Source organism: Trametes versicolor, assembly GCF_000271585.1.
Source record: "Trametes versicolor FP-101664 SS1 unplaced genomic scaffold TRAVEscaffold_5, whole genome shotgun sequence".
NCBI lineage: Eukaryota > Fungi > Basidiomycota > Agaricomycetes > Polyporales > Polyporaceae > Trametes > Trametes versicolor.
The window spans coordinates 399,769-412,265 of record NW_007360325.1 but is presented as its reverse complement, the minus strand read 5'-3'; the positions used below and the strand labels follow the sequence as shown (position 1 = coordinate 412,265).

The 12,497-nt window shown below is 58.0% G+C and overlaps 4 protein-coding genes across 4 annotated transcripts; 3 read left to right on the top strand and 1 right to left on the bottom strand.

Moving 5' to 3' along the window:
• Positions 1–231: 231 nt before the first annotated feature.
• TRAVEDRAFT_46481 (cytochrome P450) lies at positions 232–2,908 on the top strand (the record flags this gene model as incomplete). The annotated part of the gene is made up of 6 exons (XM_008039145.1): positions 232–316; positions 375–388; positions 904–1,106; positions 1,180–1,506; positions 2,636–2,677; positions 2,734–2,908. The coding sequence occupies 6 exons, from the start codon at positions 232–234 to the stop codon at positions 2,906–2,908; spliced, it is 846 nt and encodes a 281-aa protein (XP_008037336.1).
• A 296-nt stretch (positions 2,909–3,204) lies between these two features.
• Positions 3,205–5,189, top strand: TRAVEDRAFT_46480 (cytochrome P450; the record flags this gene model as incomplete). The annotated part of the gene is made up of 10 exons (XM_008039144.1): positions 3,205–3,265; positions 3,327–3,456; positions 3,514–3,702; positions 3,767–4,028; positions 4,083–4,215; positions 4,274–4,287; positions 4,344–4,615; positions 4,702–4,830; positions 4,889–5,032; positions 5,087–5,189. The coding sequence occupies 10 exons, from the start codon at positions 3,205–3,207 to the stop codon at positions 5,187–5,189; spliced, it is 1,437 nt and encodes a 478-aa protein (XP_008037335.1).
• A 779-nt stretch (positions 5,190–5,968) lies between these two features.
• On the bottom strand, positions 5,969–6,612 carry TRAVEDRAFT_166451 (Endoribonuclease L-PSP; the record flags this gene model as incomplete). Its single annotated transcript, XM_008039456.1, has 4 exons — positions 5,969–6,149; positions 6,221–6,352; positions 6,410–6,507; positions 6,543–6,612. 4 exons carry the CDS (start codon positions 6,610–6,612, stop codon positions 6,051–6,053), a joined length of 399 nt encoding a protein of 132 aa, XP_008037647.1. The 3' UTR covers positions 5,969–6,050.
• A 799-nt stretch (positions 6,613–7,411) lies between these two features.
• On the top strand, positions 7,412–9,505 carry TRAVEDRAFT_71343 (uncharacterized protein; the record flags this gene model as incomplete). The annotated part of the gene is made up of 2 exons (XM_008039455.1): positions 7,412–8,559; positions 8,653–9,505. Coding segments are annotated over exons 1-2 (1,596 nt in total), but the record flags the coding sequence as incomplete, so codon positions are not given.
• Positions 9,506–12,497: the final 2,992 nt, after the last annotated feature.

Here is a 12,497-nt window from a genome sequence, read left to right as displayed (position 1 = left end):
AGGATGAACATACCTCAGTCGGTGGAAGAACGACTGAGGAAAGAGAGACGTAGCACGGCCGTACGTAGGAGGTGGTGCGGAGTTTAAAGTGATAGGTAAGTAAAGTAAGTACTCGAATGAAAGTCCGATATGCACGTATACGACAGGTGCTATGTGTACTAGATAGATTCAACGTCACCGTATTTCAACAGCGAGCATCGTACAGGCATTGCCGCAAAGCTCTTGACACAGATGGCGGCGGACTACAATGTCAAGTCAGTCCCCGCTCTGGAAGAGATAGAAATTGCGAAGGATGTCTGCGCAATCGCTGTTGAGGGTAATGCTTCCATTCCGGAGCCCCTCTGAATCATGGTCTAACGAAACTCGCAACGCAGGCAGTACGGATACGGTACGCTTGAGAGTAGGCTCGTGAACCAGCACTCTAGTTCTGCGGAAGACAGTCGTTCCTTCAGAATAGAGGCTGGACCCTCCCTATGAGGGGGGGTGCGGGTGACCCCCGTGGGAACGACGCGCCAAAAAGTGTCTCGACGTCTTTCCTCGCCCGCCGTTCTACGCAGCTGAAAATCCTGAAAATATATGAGGTGGTTTGGAGAAGACAGCATTCCCCAAGAGCAATTTTTTATTGTGATACGTCGCCCACAGTCCGCTATGGAGCTCTCGAGGGCCGGGAGCTTCAGCCATCCATTGAAAGCCCGCTCGTTCTCTCACCAAGGGGTTCCAACTCAGACGTTCCCACGGGGGGTCACCCGCACCCCCCCTTCATAGGAGGTTCATACCTAGCTTGAGAGTACGCTGCTATGTTCGAGTAACAAACCGCAGGTTTCTTGGGTAGACCGGCTACACGCTCGAAGCATTCTTCCTCGCCATGGCTTTGTATCCCGACGTTTAGAAGAATATGCTCAGGCCGAACTGGACGCAATCGTCGGCTCCGGTCGCCTTCCTGACCATAGCGATACCGACAACCTCGTATACGTGAACGCAGTCCTCAAGGAAGCCCCGCGCAGGCACGCAGTCGTGCCTGTGGGCTTACCCCACCGCACACTCGGGGATGATGAGGTCAATGGGTATTTCATCCCTGCTGGGACTACGATAATCATCAACGTCTGGTGAGCATGAACATTAACCCGCTGAACGCGTTCACTAATGGTCCGCTAACCTATCTCATTATCCCATTGACAGGAGCATCCTGCATGATCCCGACACATACGAGGATCCCTTCGTGTTTCGTCCAGAGCGCTTCATTAAGGACGGAAAGCTGGACCCCACTGTGCAGGACCCGGCCGATTATATGTTTGGATTCGGTCGACGGCATGTGCAGCTTTCTCCCGTTCATTGCAACAGGGTTGTGACGTCTCCTGACAGGATTTGTCCCGGACGCCATCTCGCAATCCCCTCCCTGTTCATCAACATCGTCTCAATCCTGCACGTCTTCGACATCAGTTTACCGCTCGACCGCAACGGGCAGCCAGTATCGGTGAAGTACGAGGAAACCCATGGTCTTGTGAGGTATGTGTGGTATTCAGCCTTTCCCCCTCCACAGACACGTTGCATACATCTGCTAAGTTGAGATCTTGTAGTCTTCCCGAGAGTTTCCGATGCGTGATCAAACCACGTTCGGCGGAGGCGGAGGCAATGATGCAAGAGGCATATCGCCTTGCGATGTCTTAGAGCTTTCAAGAAGGGCCGCCGGACTCGTATCAGAAACGAAAATAGGACCAAGCGAATTCGAACCTGATGTACGTGTAGTATCAGCGACTCGGAACGCGCGTTATTCATATGAGTCCGCACTGTGCGTGGTGAGATTTGACAAATAATTTGACCGCACGTGCATTAGAAGCACTGGTACTACTACTAAGGGCCCATGTAAGAGATGATCCCAGCATATGTCGTGGGTCCTCTCGTTTCTATTCCATGAACATTTATCACATGTTGATATGGACCTTAGGGAGATACTCCATGACCTGGAGGTCGACAACGATCCCGAAAAATACAGGCCAGAGCCCTTCATGCGTGAAGGCAAGTCCCGATTCCCCCCGTCCACGCGATTTTGTTTTTGCGACGTTTGATTGCTCATCGGCTCGGAGCAGGCCATGACCGGGGCGGCATATCGCAGATGAGTCACCAGTGTATCTGACTATCGCGCCTCTGTCCTGCACGTCTTCGACATCTATCCTCTGGACAGACAAGTCCCAATTGTGGTGAGGTACGCAGAAACGCATTGGCTCTTCACGTAAGTGCTCTTGCGGACCTTTGTCGCGCGTAACTCTTCCGACGTCCGCGTTGACGGTCACCAGATACCCTCAGACTGTCAGTATACTGTCAAGCCCCGTTTCATCGAAGCAGTCTCCCCCCTTATCCGGTACTTGAGCGGCCATGGCAGGCGAGTGGTAGGCATCTAACTACGATCGACCCCCCCTCGTTCAGTCCCTTCTTTCGAGACCTTCAGTAGCGTAAGATGACAAGTTGGGCTTTCCTACTAATAAAATCCCTTATCAAGGACTGTAACACTTGCGTACATATCACGGTCTCAGCGTGCCGCGCTCCTTTTCTTGACATAAGAGTTGGAGCTGGTGGACCTGAAAGGTGCAACTTCAAGGTTCGAGACACGGGCAGCTGATGTGATGCCAATTCACAGACCGCCGCTTCGCCGCTGGCTTGATGCGGGGAAGTTTCGCGGGTGCGTAGTCGCATTCAACATGTGTGTGAACGCTTTAACTGTGTATAGTTGTTCAGGTACTCCGGGCATGCGCAGTCGATGTTGAATGCCGTCTGGCTATGCCACGCGCTGTCACTCGCCCAGTGCCGATATACGTATGCGACCAAGACGTACGCGGATTCGATCACGTTCAATTGGTCCTCTCCGGCAGCGTGCCGCGTATCTGGTTCTTCACTCACGCTGTTGGACTAACTTTCGGCTAGTCCGCGGGATGACCAGTTCGTATTCTAACGCTATTCCTTACTTCTTTTAAGGGGGCCAATAAAGAGACTGAAGTCGCTGCGGGGGTGTCGTCTAAGTTCCCGTTGGACCTCCGGTCGTCGCCCAACATGCCATTCGAACCGTATTTGTCCTCTCCCGGGCTCGCTCTTGTATTTGCATTTTTTGCCCTCGTCGTGCTCTACGTGAGGTCTGTCTTGAGCTGGAGAGCCCGTACGCGAGGTCTTCCTCTACCTCCGGGACCTCGTCCTTTTCCCGTCATCGGGAATATGCTCGACATACCCAAAAACAAGCCTTGGCGTGGGTATCGCGCGCTCTGCGCGCAGTACGGTACGTACATTTGGATGATTTTGCTAGGACTCTTCAAAGCTGATTTTGACTTCCGCGCCAGGCGAGATGGTCTACATGCACGTCCTGGGAACACCCATGCTTGTGGTTGGGAGCGCGCAGCTCGCCAACGAGCTTCTCAACAGACGTTCAAAGAATACCCCAGACAGACCCCCGAACCCGGTGATCGAGCTGTGAGTCGTTCAGATCCACTTCCAGTACGCACGTAGCTGCTGACCGCACACGGTTAGCTCCGGACAGGATCACAACCCCGCCCTCCTACCATACGGCCAGTGGTGGCGGAGACATCGGCGCGAATTCTGGCAGCACTTTCATCCGGGCACGATTCACAGATACCTGTTCATACAACGCACATGCACGCACAGGTTCCTAGGGAGCCTTCTCGAATCTTCAACGGCGTTAAGGGAAAACATTCGATAGTGAGTGGACATCATTCGGGGTGGCGATGAGCTGTGCGTTGACTTGGATAATCGGCAAACGCAGCTCTATGCAAGGGACCATTCTGCAGACGGTCTATGGCGCGGACATCAAGGATGAAACCGATGTACGACTGTTTGTAGCCGCGGACGCTATTGAAGGCGTTGGACAATCCACTCCAGGCCATTTCGCCGTTGAAATCCTGCCCTTTCTCAGATACCTTCCTTCTTGGTTTCCTGGCGCCGGTTTCCAAAAAATGTTCGCCAAATGCAAGATCGCCAACGAGAGGATGAAACATTCGCTCTTCGATGAGGTTCGGCAGTGTCTGGTGAGTACCGCTCGATTGGCTCTTGGTATATCGCGATGACCGTTGTTATTGTAGGACTCCGGTGAGCTTCGCCCAGGCGTCGCCACGGACCTCTTGATGCGGATGACGGGGAAACGCGATGATCAGTCATCTCTTGCTTTGGAAGACATAGACATCGCGAAAAATGTCTGCGCAGTTGCCGTTGCAGGTACGCCTTGCATACCGGAGACTTTGCGAATCATAGTCTGACGAACTATTTGATGTAGGCAGTTCGGATACGGTATGTCCCTTAGGACCCCGAGTCCACAGGTTCGGGAAACTAAACCTCGAGAGCAGACTGGATACACACTTGAAGCATTCTGCATCGCAATGGCTTTATATCCAGACGTCCAGAAGAGAGCCCAGGCCGAGTTGGACGCAATCGTCGGCCGTGGTCGGCTTCCCGACCATAGCGATACCGACGCACTCGTTTACATCAATGCGATCGTCAAAGAAGCCCTGCGCTGGCACGTGGTCTTTCCTGTCGGTATCCCCCATAGCACGCTCGATGACGATCAAGTCAACGGAAATTTCGTTCCTGCGGGAACTACGATTATCGCGAACGTTTGGTGCGCACTAATCCGTTTGATATCTTCACTGGCACCCTACTCACCTCGTTTGTCGTGATTGCTATTCGGCGGTCATAATTTGACAGGGACATCTTGCACGATCCTGTAACATACGAGGATCCCTTCGCATTTCGTCCGGAGCGCTTCATCAAGGACGGAAAGTTGGACGTCACCGTGCAGGACCCTACTGACTATATGTTCGGATTCGGTCGAAGGTACGCGCAGCCTTCACCCATGAATTGAGGCACGACGGTGACGTCCGTCTCATAACAGGATTTGTCCCGGACGTTATCTCGCGATCCCTTCCCTTTTCATCAACATCGCCTCACTGCTGCACGTCTTCGAATTCAGTTTACCGCTGGACGACAAAGGGTACCCTGTATCGGCGAAGTACGAGGAAGGCCACGGCCTTGTGAGGTATGTTCTGAACGTAGTTCCTCTATAAATGGTCGCTGACGACAGATTTTACAGTCCTCCTGAAGGTTGTCAATGCGTAATCAAACCGCGTTCGGTGGAGGCGGAGGCGTTGATCCGAGAGGCATATCGCCTTGCGACAGCGGAGAACGAGCCCTAGGTAACTCGTATCAGGAAAACGTTCCGCTAAATGCGACCCAAAGTGGCCGATGTACATACTATCTGCGAGGAATGTCGTCTCGCGCATATGCATCCAATGCCCATTACGTCGTGTCGGAGTATACGCCGTGTCAAGAAAGGGCAATCGCAAGGGGCACGGCGGTGGGTCTCCTTGTACGTACGATGTATACTGGACTGCAGCTGGATGACGCATTTGAGATACGCCCATAGAAGGGGGAGGTGTTGTTTCAGGAGGCACAGCGTTCTGTATAGCGGTCGCAGCCGGCGCAACTTCGCAATTGTAGCAAGGCTATTTGACGTGTCTTCGTCTTCTGTATTCGCTCGTGTCCTGCATGGTGATCGTAATGAACGCGAACGACCGACGGAGGACGATCCGGCGGGCAAGCCCAAACAATGCCATACGTAAACCTACGAGCTGGCTTCGTCCCGAACTCATACAGAACAGGCTTCTCCTGCGGCGGTACTTCCCGCTGGCTAATCTTCCGTGGTAAGGCACGCCTTGTCCTATCCTGTATTTTTGTGCTGTACGCTCTTTACGTCAATGAAGTGCCACTTGGAGAGTACGCAAACAGTTTCACCGCGGGAGAAGGCGCGAGCAAGATACCGATGTGCGCTGGCTTCTCTGACGTTCAAGACGGATGGGAGGTTGCGCGGCGACATAGCTAGCAACAAGCTCATCTGCATCCGCTCCGGACACATAGCTCCTTTACGTCTTTGCTGTAGTCCGCACACGGAGCCCGCGGTATGCCGAGGATCTGCAGAGCGTACAAGGCCAATCTGCTGTTACCCGTCCTTTCATAGCTGTGTTATCGTACATTTGTGCAAATGCCGCCGGCGTGCTTCAGGGCAGCTCGGCGATGCACTCAATCTCGACCTCAGCCCCCAGCGGCAGCGCGGCGACGCCGATGCACGTACGCGCCGGCGGGTTTGTGGCGAAGAACTGATCGTGCGAAGGATCGTCAGTTGCCTAGAACGCACTATCATGTAGAACGTGCATGCAGTTAAGCTCACCTCAAGGTACACCTCATTCATCGGCGCAAAGTCGCGCGCGAGGTTGGTCAGGTAGATGTTCGCCTTGAGGACGCTCTCGAGGCCAACGCCGGCCCCCTTGAGCACTTTCGTCATATTCTCAAGTGCGGCGCGCTGGCGGGATTGCCGGTAAGCCAGATGGAACCCGTATCGACGGAGATCGTAACTCACCGTCTGCGCCTGCACACCGCCGTCAACGAGCTTCATGTCTCTGGTGATGCCAATGCTCCCGGAGACGTATATGGTCTTTCCGGAGATCACAGCTTGCGCTACGGGAAGGTGAGACGCCACAATATCTCTCGACGAGATATGCACTTGCAGTAGACAGGAAGAGGAGGGAGGGCCTCCTCGGTGAATACGATCTGCTTCGTCATGGTGTTTGAGGTGAGTACGAGTGGTAATGTTGAGGGTGTCCTGAGAGCTGATTGTCGTCGATAGCTGTCCTCTTATAGAACAACCCTCCGGTCACTTGAGCAATGCCATCGCTATCGCCATATCGATGGACTCAGAAGTAATGGTCATCGCTCGCTGCCCATGCGTACGTCTCAGGTGGGCGAGCATGTTGTAAGGCAGAGTGACGGCAACCCGCCATTTCAGTCAGTGCAGTAATTGGCAATGTAGCACGAGTGCCCGTGCACGACGGAGGTGTATTGCGAAATGCATAATCAAGGGTTCAATATACATATTTCGACTTCTTCGGCCGAGCGCACCGCATAACGTGAAGACACGCACCGATGACTACCATCATGAGGTCGCTGAGAAATTAAGCCAGCTCTGACCGACAGTGCGAACGCATGTAGGTATGTAGACCCCAGCCAAGAAGACGCTACAGCATGCAGAGGAGATGTTCCCATGTAAGGTCAAGGTCGCAGCGAGAGAGACCTAGAGACTCTAAGGAATGGCGAAGAGGAGGCAGATGCCAGATGGTCGAAGGTCGCGGTGCGGATAGAGGTGAGTGTATGCGCGCCAGAGGACGGTCAGGCATAAGCGCCTGACAAGCGCCGAGTGCGGGGGCGCGTGTGGCTGAGAATCTTGAAGGGAAAAACTGCACAGCGGCTGTATAGCTGCAATCCCATGCCCGCCACAAACACCCCTCCGCCCCCGGCGAGTCCGCCATCCACAGGTGCGTCTACAATACACCTGCCCTCCTTTCTCTAGCCAATGCTGTTCTAGTCGGTACATCTGAAGCGCCCAATCCAACGCCTGTAAACCCGAGTGCGAGCGCGAGCATCAGCACGAGCATCGACGCGACGTCCTCGAAGAAAACATACCTTGCCCTCCTTCCACCGGCGCAGATCATCGAAATATGTCTGCTGTTCGAGCCTCATGTACCATTACACGTCAAGAAAACCATCTGGCCGGCTGATCTTGAAGCGGCCATTCTTGAGCTGAAGAAGACCGCCCAACCTCAGCCTCCTCCACCAACTTCACCTGCACCTCAGCCTGATGCGGCTACTGCAAATCCTCCCCCATTACCCTTGAACGGAAATGCTTCGCCTTCGAATGCAGGTACGCCCTCACACCAGGTCCATCCGCCAGGTCCTCCTGCTCCGCCGGCGGTGGACCCAGATCCGCCTATGGGCTCCTTGAGGGATCCTGCCGAAGAAGCGAGGGAAAAAGAGAAGGCAAGTAATTCCGACTCTGGTGCGACAATCACCGCCGCGCCCTCTCCTGCACCCCAGCCCAACGGAGGGGAGACATCCGCCGCCAATGCGCCGTCTCAGCCACAGGCTGGTCCCTCTCAGCCATCCCCCGCCCCTGCTTCGCACGCGTCAACGCCCCAGCCCCAGGCTCAGCACGCAAGCCTCCACCCTCCCAACCCGTACCCTTACACCCACTACAGCTACGCCGTCCCGCAGCCGCAAAATCCGCAGACCGCCTACCCTCATGCCCCATATTACGCCCCTCCCGCTGCATACCCCGCACACTACCAATATTCACCTTATGGCCCGCCCCCAGGCTATCCTGCGCCTGTGCCTGCGCATTCGCCACCCCCGCCGCATGCCCACGGACAGCATCCATTATTCAACTCCACTCCCCTCGTTCGTCCTCCAATACCTCCCGCACAACCCCCGCCCCCTCCACCAGCAGAAGACCTGCCTTCTTACGAAGAGATGATCGTCGAGGCGCTTTTGGACTGTGGGGATGCGGAAGGTGCCGCTCCGAAAGATCTTTTCACGTGGATGGCTGCTCGGTACCCGCTACAGACAAATTTCCGGCCGAGTGCATCCCAGGCACTGCAGAAGGCGTACAAAAGAGGCCGCCTGGAGAAGCGTGCGGGCGGGAAGTATCGCCTGAACCCTACGTGGGAAGGCGGCGCGGTACGTACGCTCTCTCCGAGAAGTTTCCGATATGCTCACGACGCGCGATTTGCTCCTTTCGTTTGTTTGGTATCTGTCATCGGGTTCATGCAGACATCGAAGCGGACGACACGACGGCCGCAGACACTCGCACAGACAACGTACGCGGCGCATCATGCCCCCACACAACCATCCTCGCCGTTCACGCACGCCCCGCTCCAGGCACATCCACATCCGCCCACCCCAGGCGGCGCTCAGCCACCGTACAACGGCTACCCATATTCGTACCCTTACGGACACTACCCCGGGTATCCTCACCCCGCCGCCGGCCAATCCGCGCAAGCAAAGGCTGCCAGCCAACCCCCACCTGCAGCCCCAACCACCGCTGCCACCGCAAGCAGCACTGCCAAGACCGCGGAAGAGAAGGACGAGTCGGGCGAGGGCAGCGATGCCTGGGAGGCCGCGCAGCATATACTCCAGGCGATCAACTTCGGGGGCCTCGAGCTCTCGGCTTCCGTTTCGTCGTCCTCGAACGCATCCGGCGCCGCGGCGAGCTCATCCGCGCAGGGCGGCTCCTCTGCGGTCCCGCCAGCGCCCCTCGCTGACGGCGACGCGGATCTTGCTGCTGTACTCAGCGCGCTCGTGAACGCTGCTGGGGTGGCGGCGCCAGCGGAGCCTCCACGCGCGGTCTTGACGGAGGACGAGCGCGCCGCGCTGCAAGCCCAGCTCGCGCTACTGGCCGCGCAACTTACTGAGATTGCGGATGGGGACGAGGACGAGGAACCTGTGGCGTACCCACCACCCGTCATGCCCTCTATCCCTATCCAGGCTCCTCAACCAGCCCAAGCCGCGCAGCCCATGCCACAACCACAACCGACGGCGGCCTCAGAGCCACCCCGACCTACATCACCACCTCAGGCTCCCTCTCCGGCACACCCTTCACCTCGGCCCGCAGTCGACCAGCCCCCACCACCCATGGCAGCATACGCCGGTGGCCCACATCTTGTAATGGACGTGAACGCCTTCCCCGAGCTCTTCGCGTCCATCGCAGCCTCAAGTGCCTCCGCGGCAGCAGCAGCTGCCGTGCCTGTACCTGGGGAGCCGTCCACATTAGGGAGCGGGCACCAGACGGAGGTCGATGAGCTCGCGGACGAGGACAGCGACGAGGACGACGACATGGAGGACGTCGTGGCGCCGCTGCACCCGCGGGCCACACACGCAAGTCCCCGGGCGGACGGTGTACGGACATGACGGATCGCGCTCTCGTGTACTGTACCTTGCCTCACTCGCCCTGTTTATCCTGTGTACCTGTCGGTATGTCGTACCTGGAATGTATATCTGCACGCTGATTTTTGGAACACATCGAGCGACTCTGCCCTGGGCGCTCATCGATCATCTGGCTCTGCTTGCTCCACCCGCAAGTACCTGTCCTCGGCCTCGCGCTCGAGCACGGCGTACCTGCTGCTGTCTCCGCGCCGTCGGCGACATCGCGCTCGGTCCCCTGAGCTGGTTTGAACACCGGACGCGCACCGCCAGTCCCCGACAGCAACGGGGGCGCGTGCGTTCCTGGCCAGCGCCTCCGCCCACGGGCCCAGGCCCGCGCGGACCCCTCCTCCCCAAGCCCTCCTTCCGCTCCGGGCATCCAGTGGACCCATACTCGCCCACAAGCGCGCTCAGGGTCTGGATCGCGGCCGCGGACCTGCTGTCACCCGTCGCTGACCTGCGGGGCCGGTGATGGGCTGGGGGCGGAGCGTCGGAGACGGGCCTGCGCGACACCATGATGTGTGTGGATTGAACTCCGAGATCTGTATTGTTGGCCCGCCCAGGCCAAGTGTGTCCCGTGGTCCTGCTGTGCAAAGACCCCGAGCCTCTAGCCCCTTTTGCGGTGTATCATGGGTGCGTGTGCGACGGGCATACCGTGTTGGCACCCCGTGCTGCGCGCGAGCCCGCCTCACACGTCGGTGTGCGCGTACGGCCCTCCCGGACGTGTCGGGCGGACCTCACAGCGGCCGACGAGCATCCTAGCACCGGCATACGTAGGTAGCGCGAGTTCCACAACCGTCCAGGGCCGTCGGTCCGATATTGAATACTCAACGCACAACCACCAGCGCCCCGTCGACGGCCTGTGGGACGCGGCGCGCGCCCACAGCGACCACCCCCGATGGCCAGGCCGCGATAGGCATGCCCGACCCCGGGCCTTCAGCACTTCAAGTAGACTCCCCGCGCTCTCATCCTTTGTCGTCGCCTACCGCCCTTCGCTCGGACCGGCGTGCGCGACAAAGCAACGTCGAAGGCCTCTCAGGCTTGTTCGACGTCCGTTCCCTCGCCACCGTGGCATCCCGCACACTCACATGCACACGCACGGCGTTCAAACTAAACAACTGACAGCCCCGCCTCGGAGCGTACATCCGAGCCTCCGCGCCTTCCGTTGTCTCGCGCGGTGGCGTCGTGTTCCCATTGCGTAGTTGTCTCGCTAGCCTTGTTTCGAACCTGCCTGCGTCCGCCTTCTATCCCATTTGCCAGCCACCCCGGGCGCCATGAGCGGGCGTGCCATGTACCCCGGATGCCATGCCGCCCGCCGTGCCGACGCGGCGCCGTACGTACACCAGGCCCCACCCGCCACACACAGTGCGTTCGTGGTTCTATCTTCCCGCATCGGGGTGCGTTGCGGAACGCGCACAAAGCTCGCCCGGACGCTCCAAGCAGGAAGCGCAGCGGGAGAAAGGGAACGTGGGCCAGGGACATGGCATATCCGGGGGTCTGAATTCGAATCCAGTCCGCCGTGCCAACAAAGGATGAGCGTCGTGATGCAGAGAAAGCTCTAGAGAGGGGTGTAGCGAGATATCGGCTGTTAGCGTGGGCCGTGAGCAGTCTCCGCCGCGAAGTAGGTATGTGCCGCGATTTTCGCGGTAGGACATAGCACCATAAGCAGAGGAGCGGCGCTGTGGCCACAGCCAGAGGCCCGGAAAGGAGAAGGGCAGTGCTTCTGGGAAGGCGGGATGGAACGTGTGCGATGATGCACAGAGCGCGCCTTCTTCTGCAGGAACGCCCGGAGTGCTATCTGGCACTGCGGCCGTAACAGAAGCCGCGCTAAGAATACTGCGACGTGGCCCGACTGATGCTGTTGCGGTCGGCAGGCATGAAAAACACGGAGCGCGATTAGAGTTGGGAAGATAAGGACGCGCTTGGCCAGGAACGCACGAACGAACGTTGACGTTGGCGTTGGCGTTGATTCAATGCCACGGAGGTCTCGGACGGAGTGAGACGCGGACGTACAACGGGGTGCTTCTCACTTGTCCGTGGTCCACGCTTCTCTCAAGGTACGCCACCAGCGAACTTGAACTCTTGCCAACGACCGCGCGGCGTGCGAACGTTACGGGTGAGGATCGTCGGCGAGTACGTCCAGATACGCGGCACGTCCGAACGGGCAAGCATGGCCACTTTTGCGGGCGACGAGCTGTTGGTCCACGCTGCATGCCGCCCACTGCCGCCAAACAAGCCGTCAGCGTTCCTGGACGGCGGTATCAAGGTGGCCCACGCGCATCGCCCTCTGCAGGCAATCTGCAGCAGTCCGAGGCAGGAGCGGGCCCGAACAACGGGGCCTCGCGGTGGGTGGTGGCTTCGGACGCGTAAAGCAGGGTGCGCCGCCGAGTGGCACTTGCGCATGCACGGAGGACTTGGTTATTTGGAAGCAGCTAGTTCGATCGTCTCGGTCCGGATATAGGGTGCTGTCACCGTGTCAGCCATGGTTGTCGAGCGCGGGAGCGCAGCACGCGTGTGGCCGGCAAGTAAAACTGAGCTCGTTCGACCGGAAAGGAAAGGAGGTGTCGGCTAGCGGAGGGGGACGATGTGCAGAGATTATGCCAGTGGAGCCCCGGGAGGGCGAATTCGCGGGCGTCGCGGGTGGAGAGAGGGAGGACGGCGCGCCTGTGCTTGCGAACGTGCATCACGCTCCACCT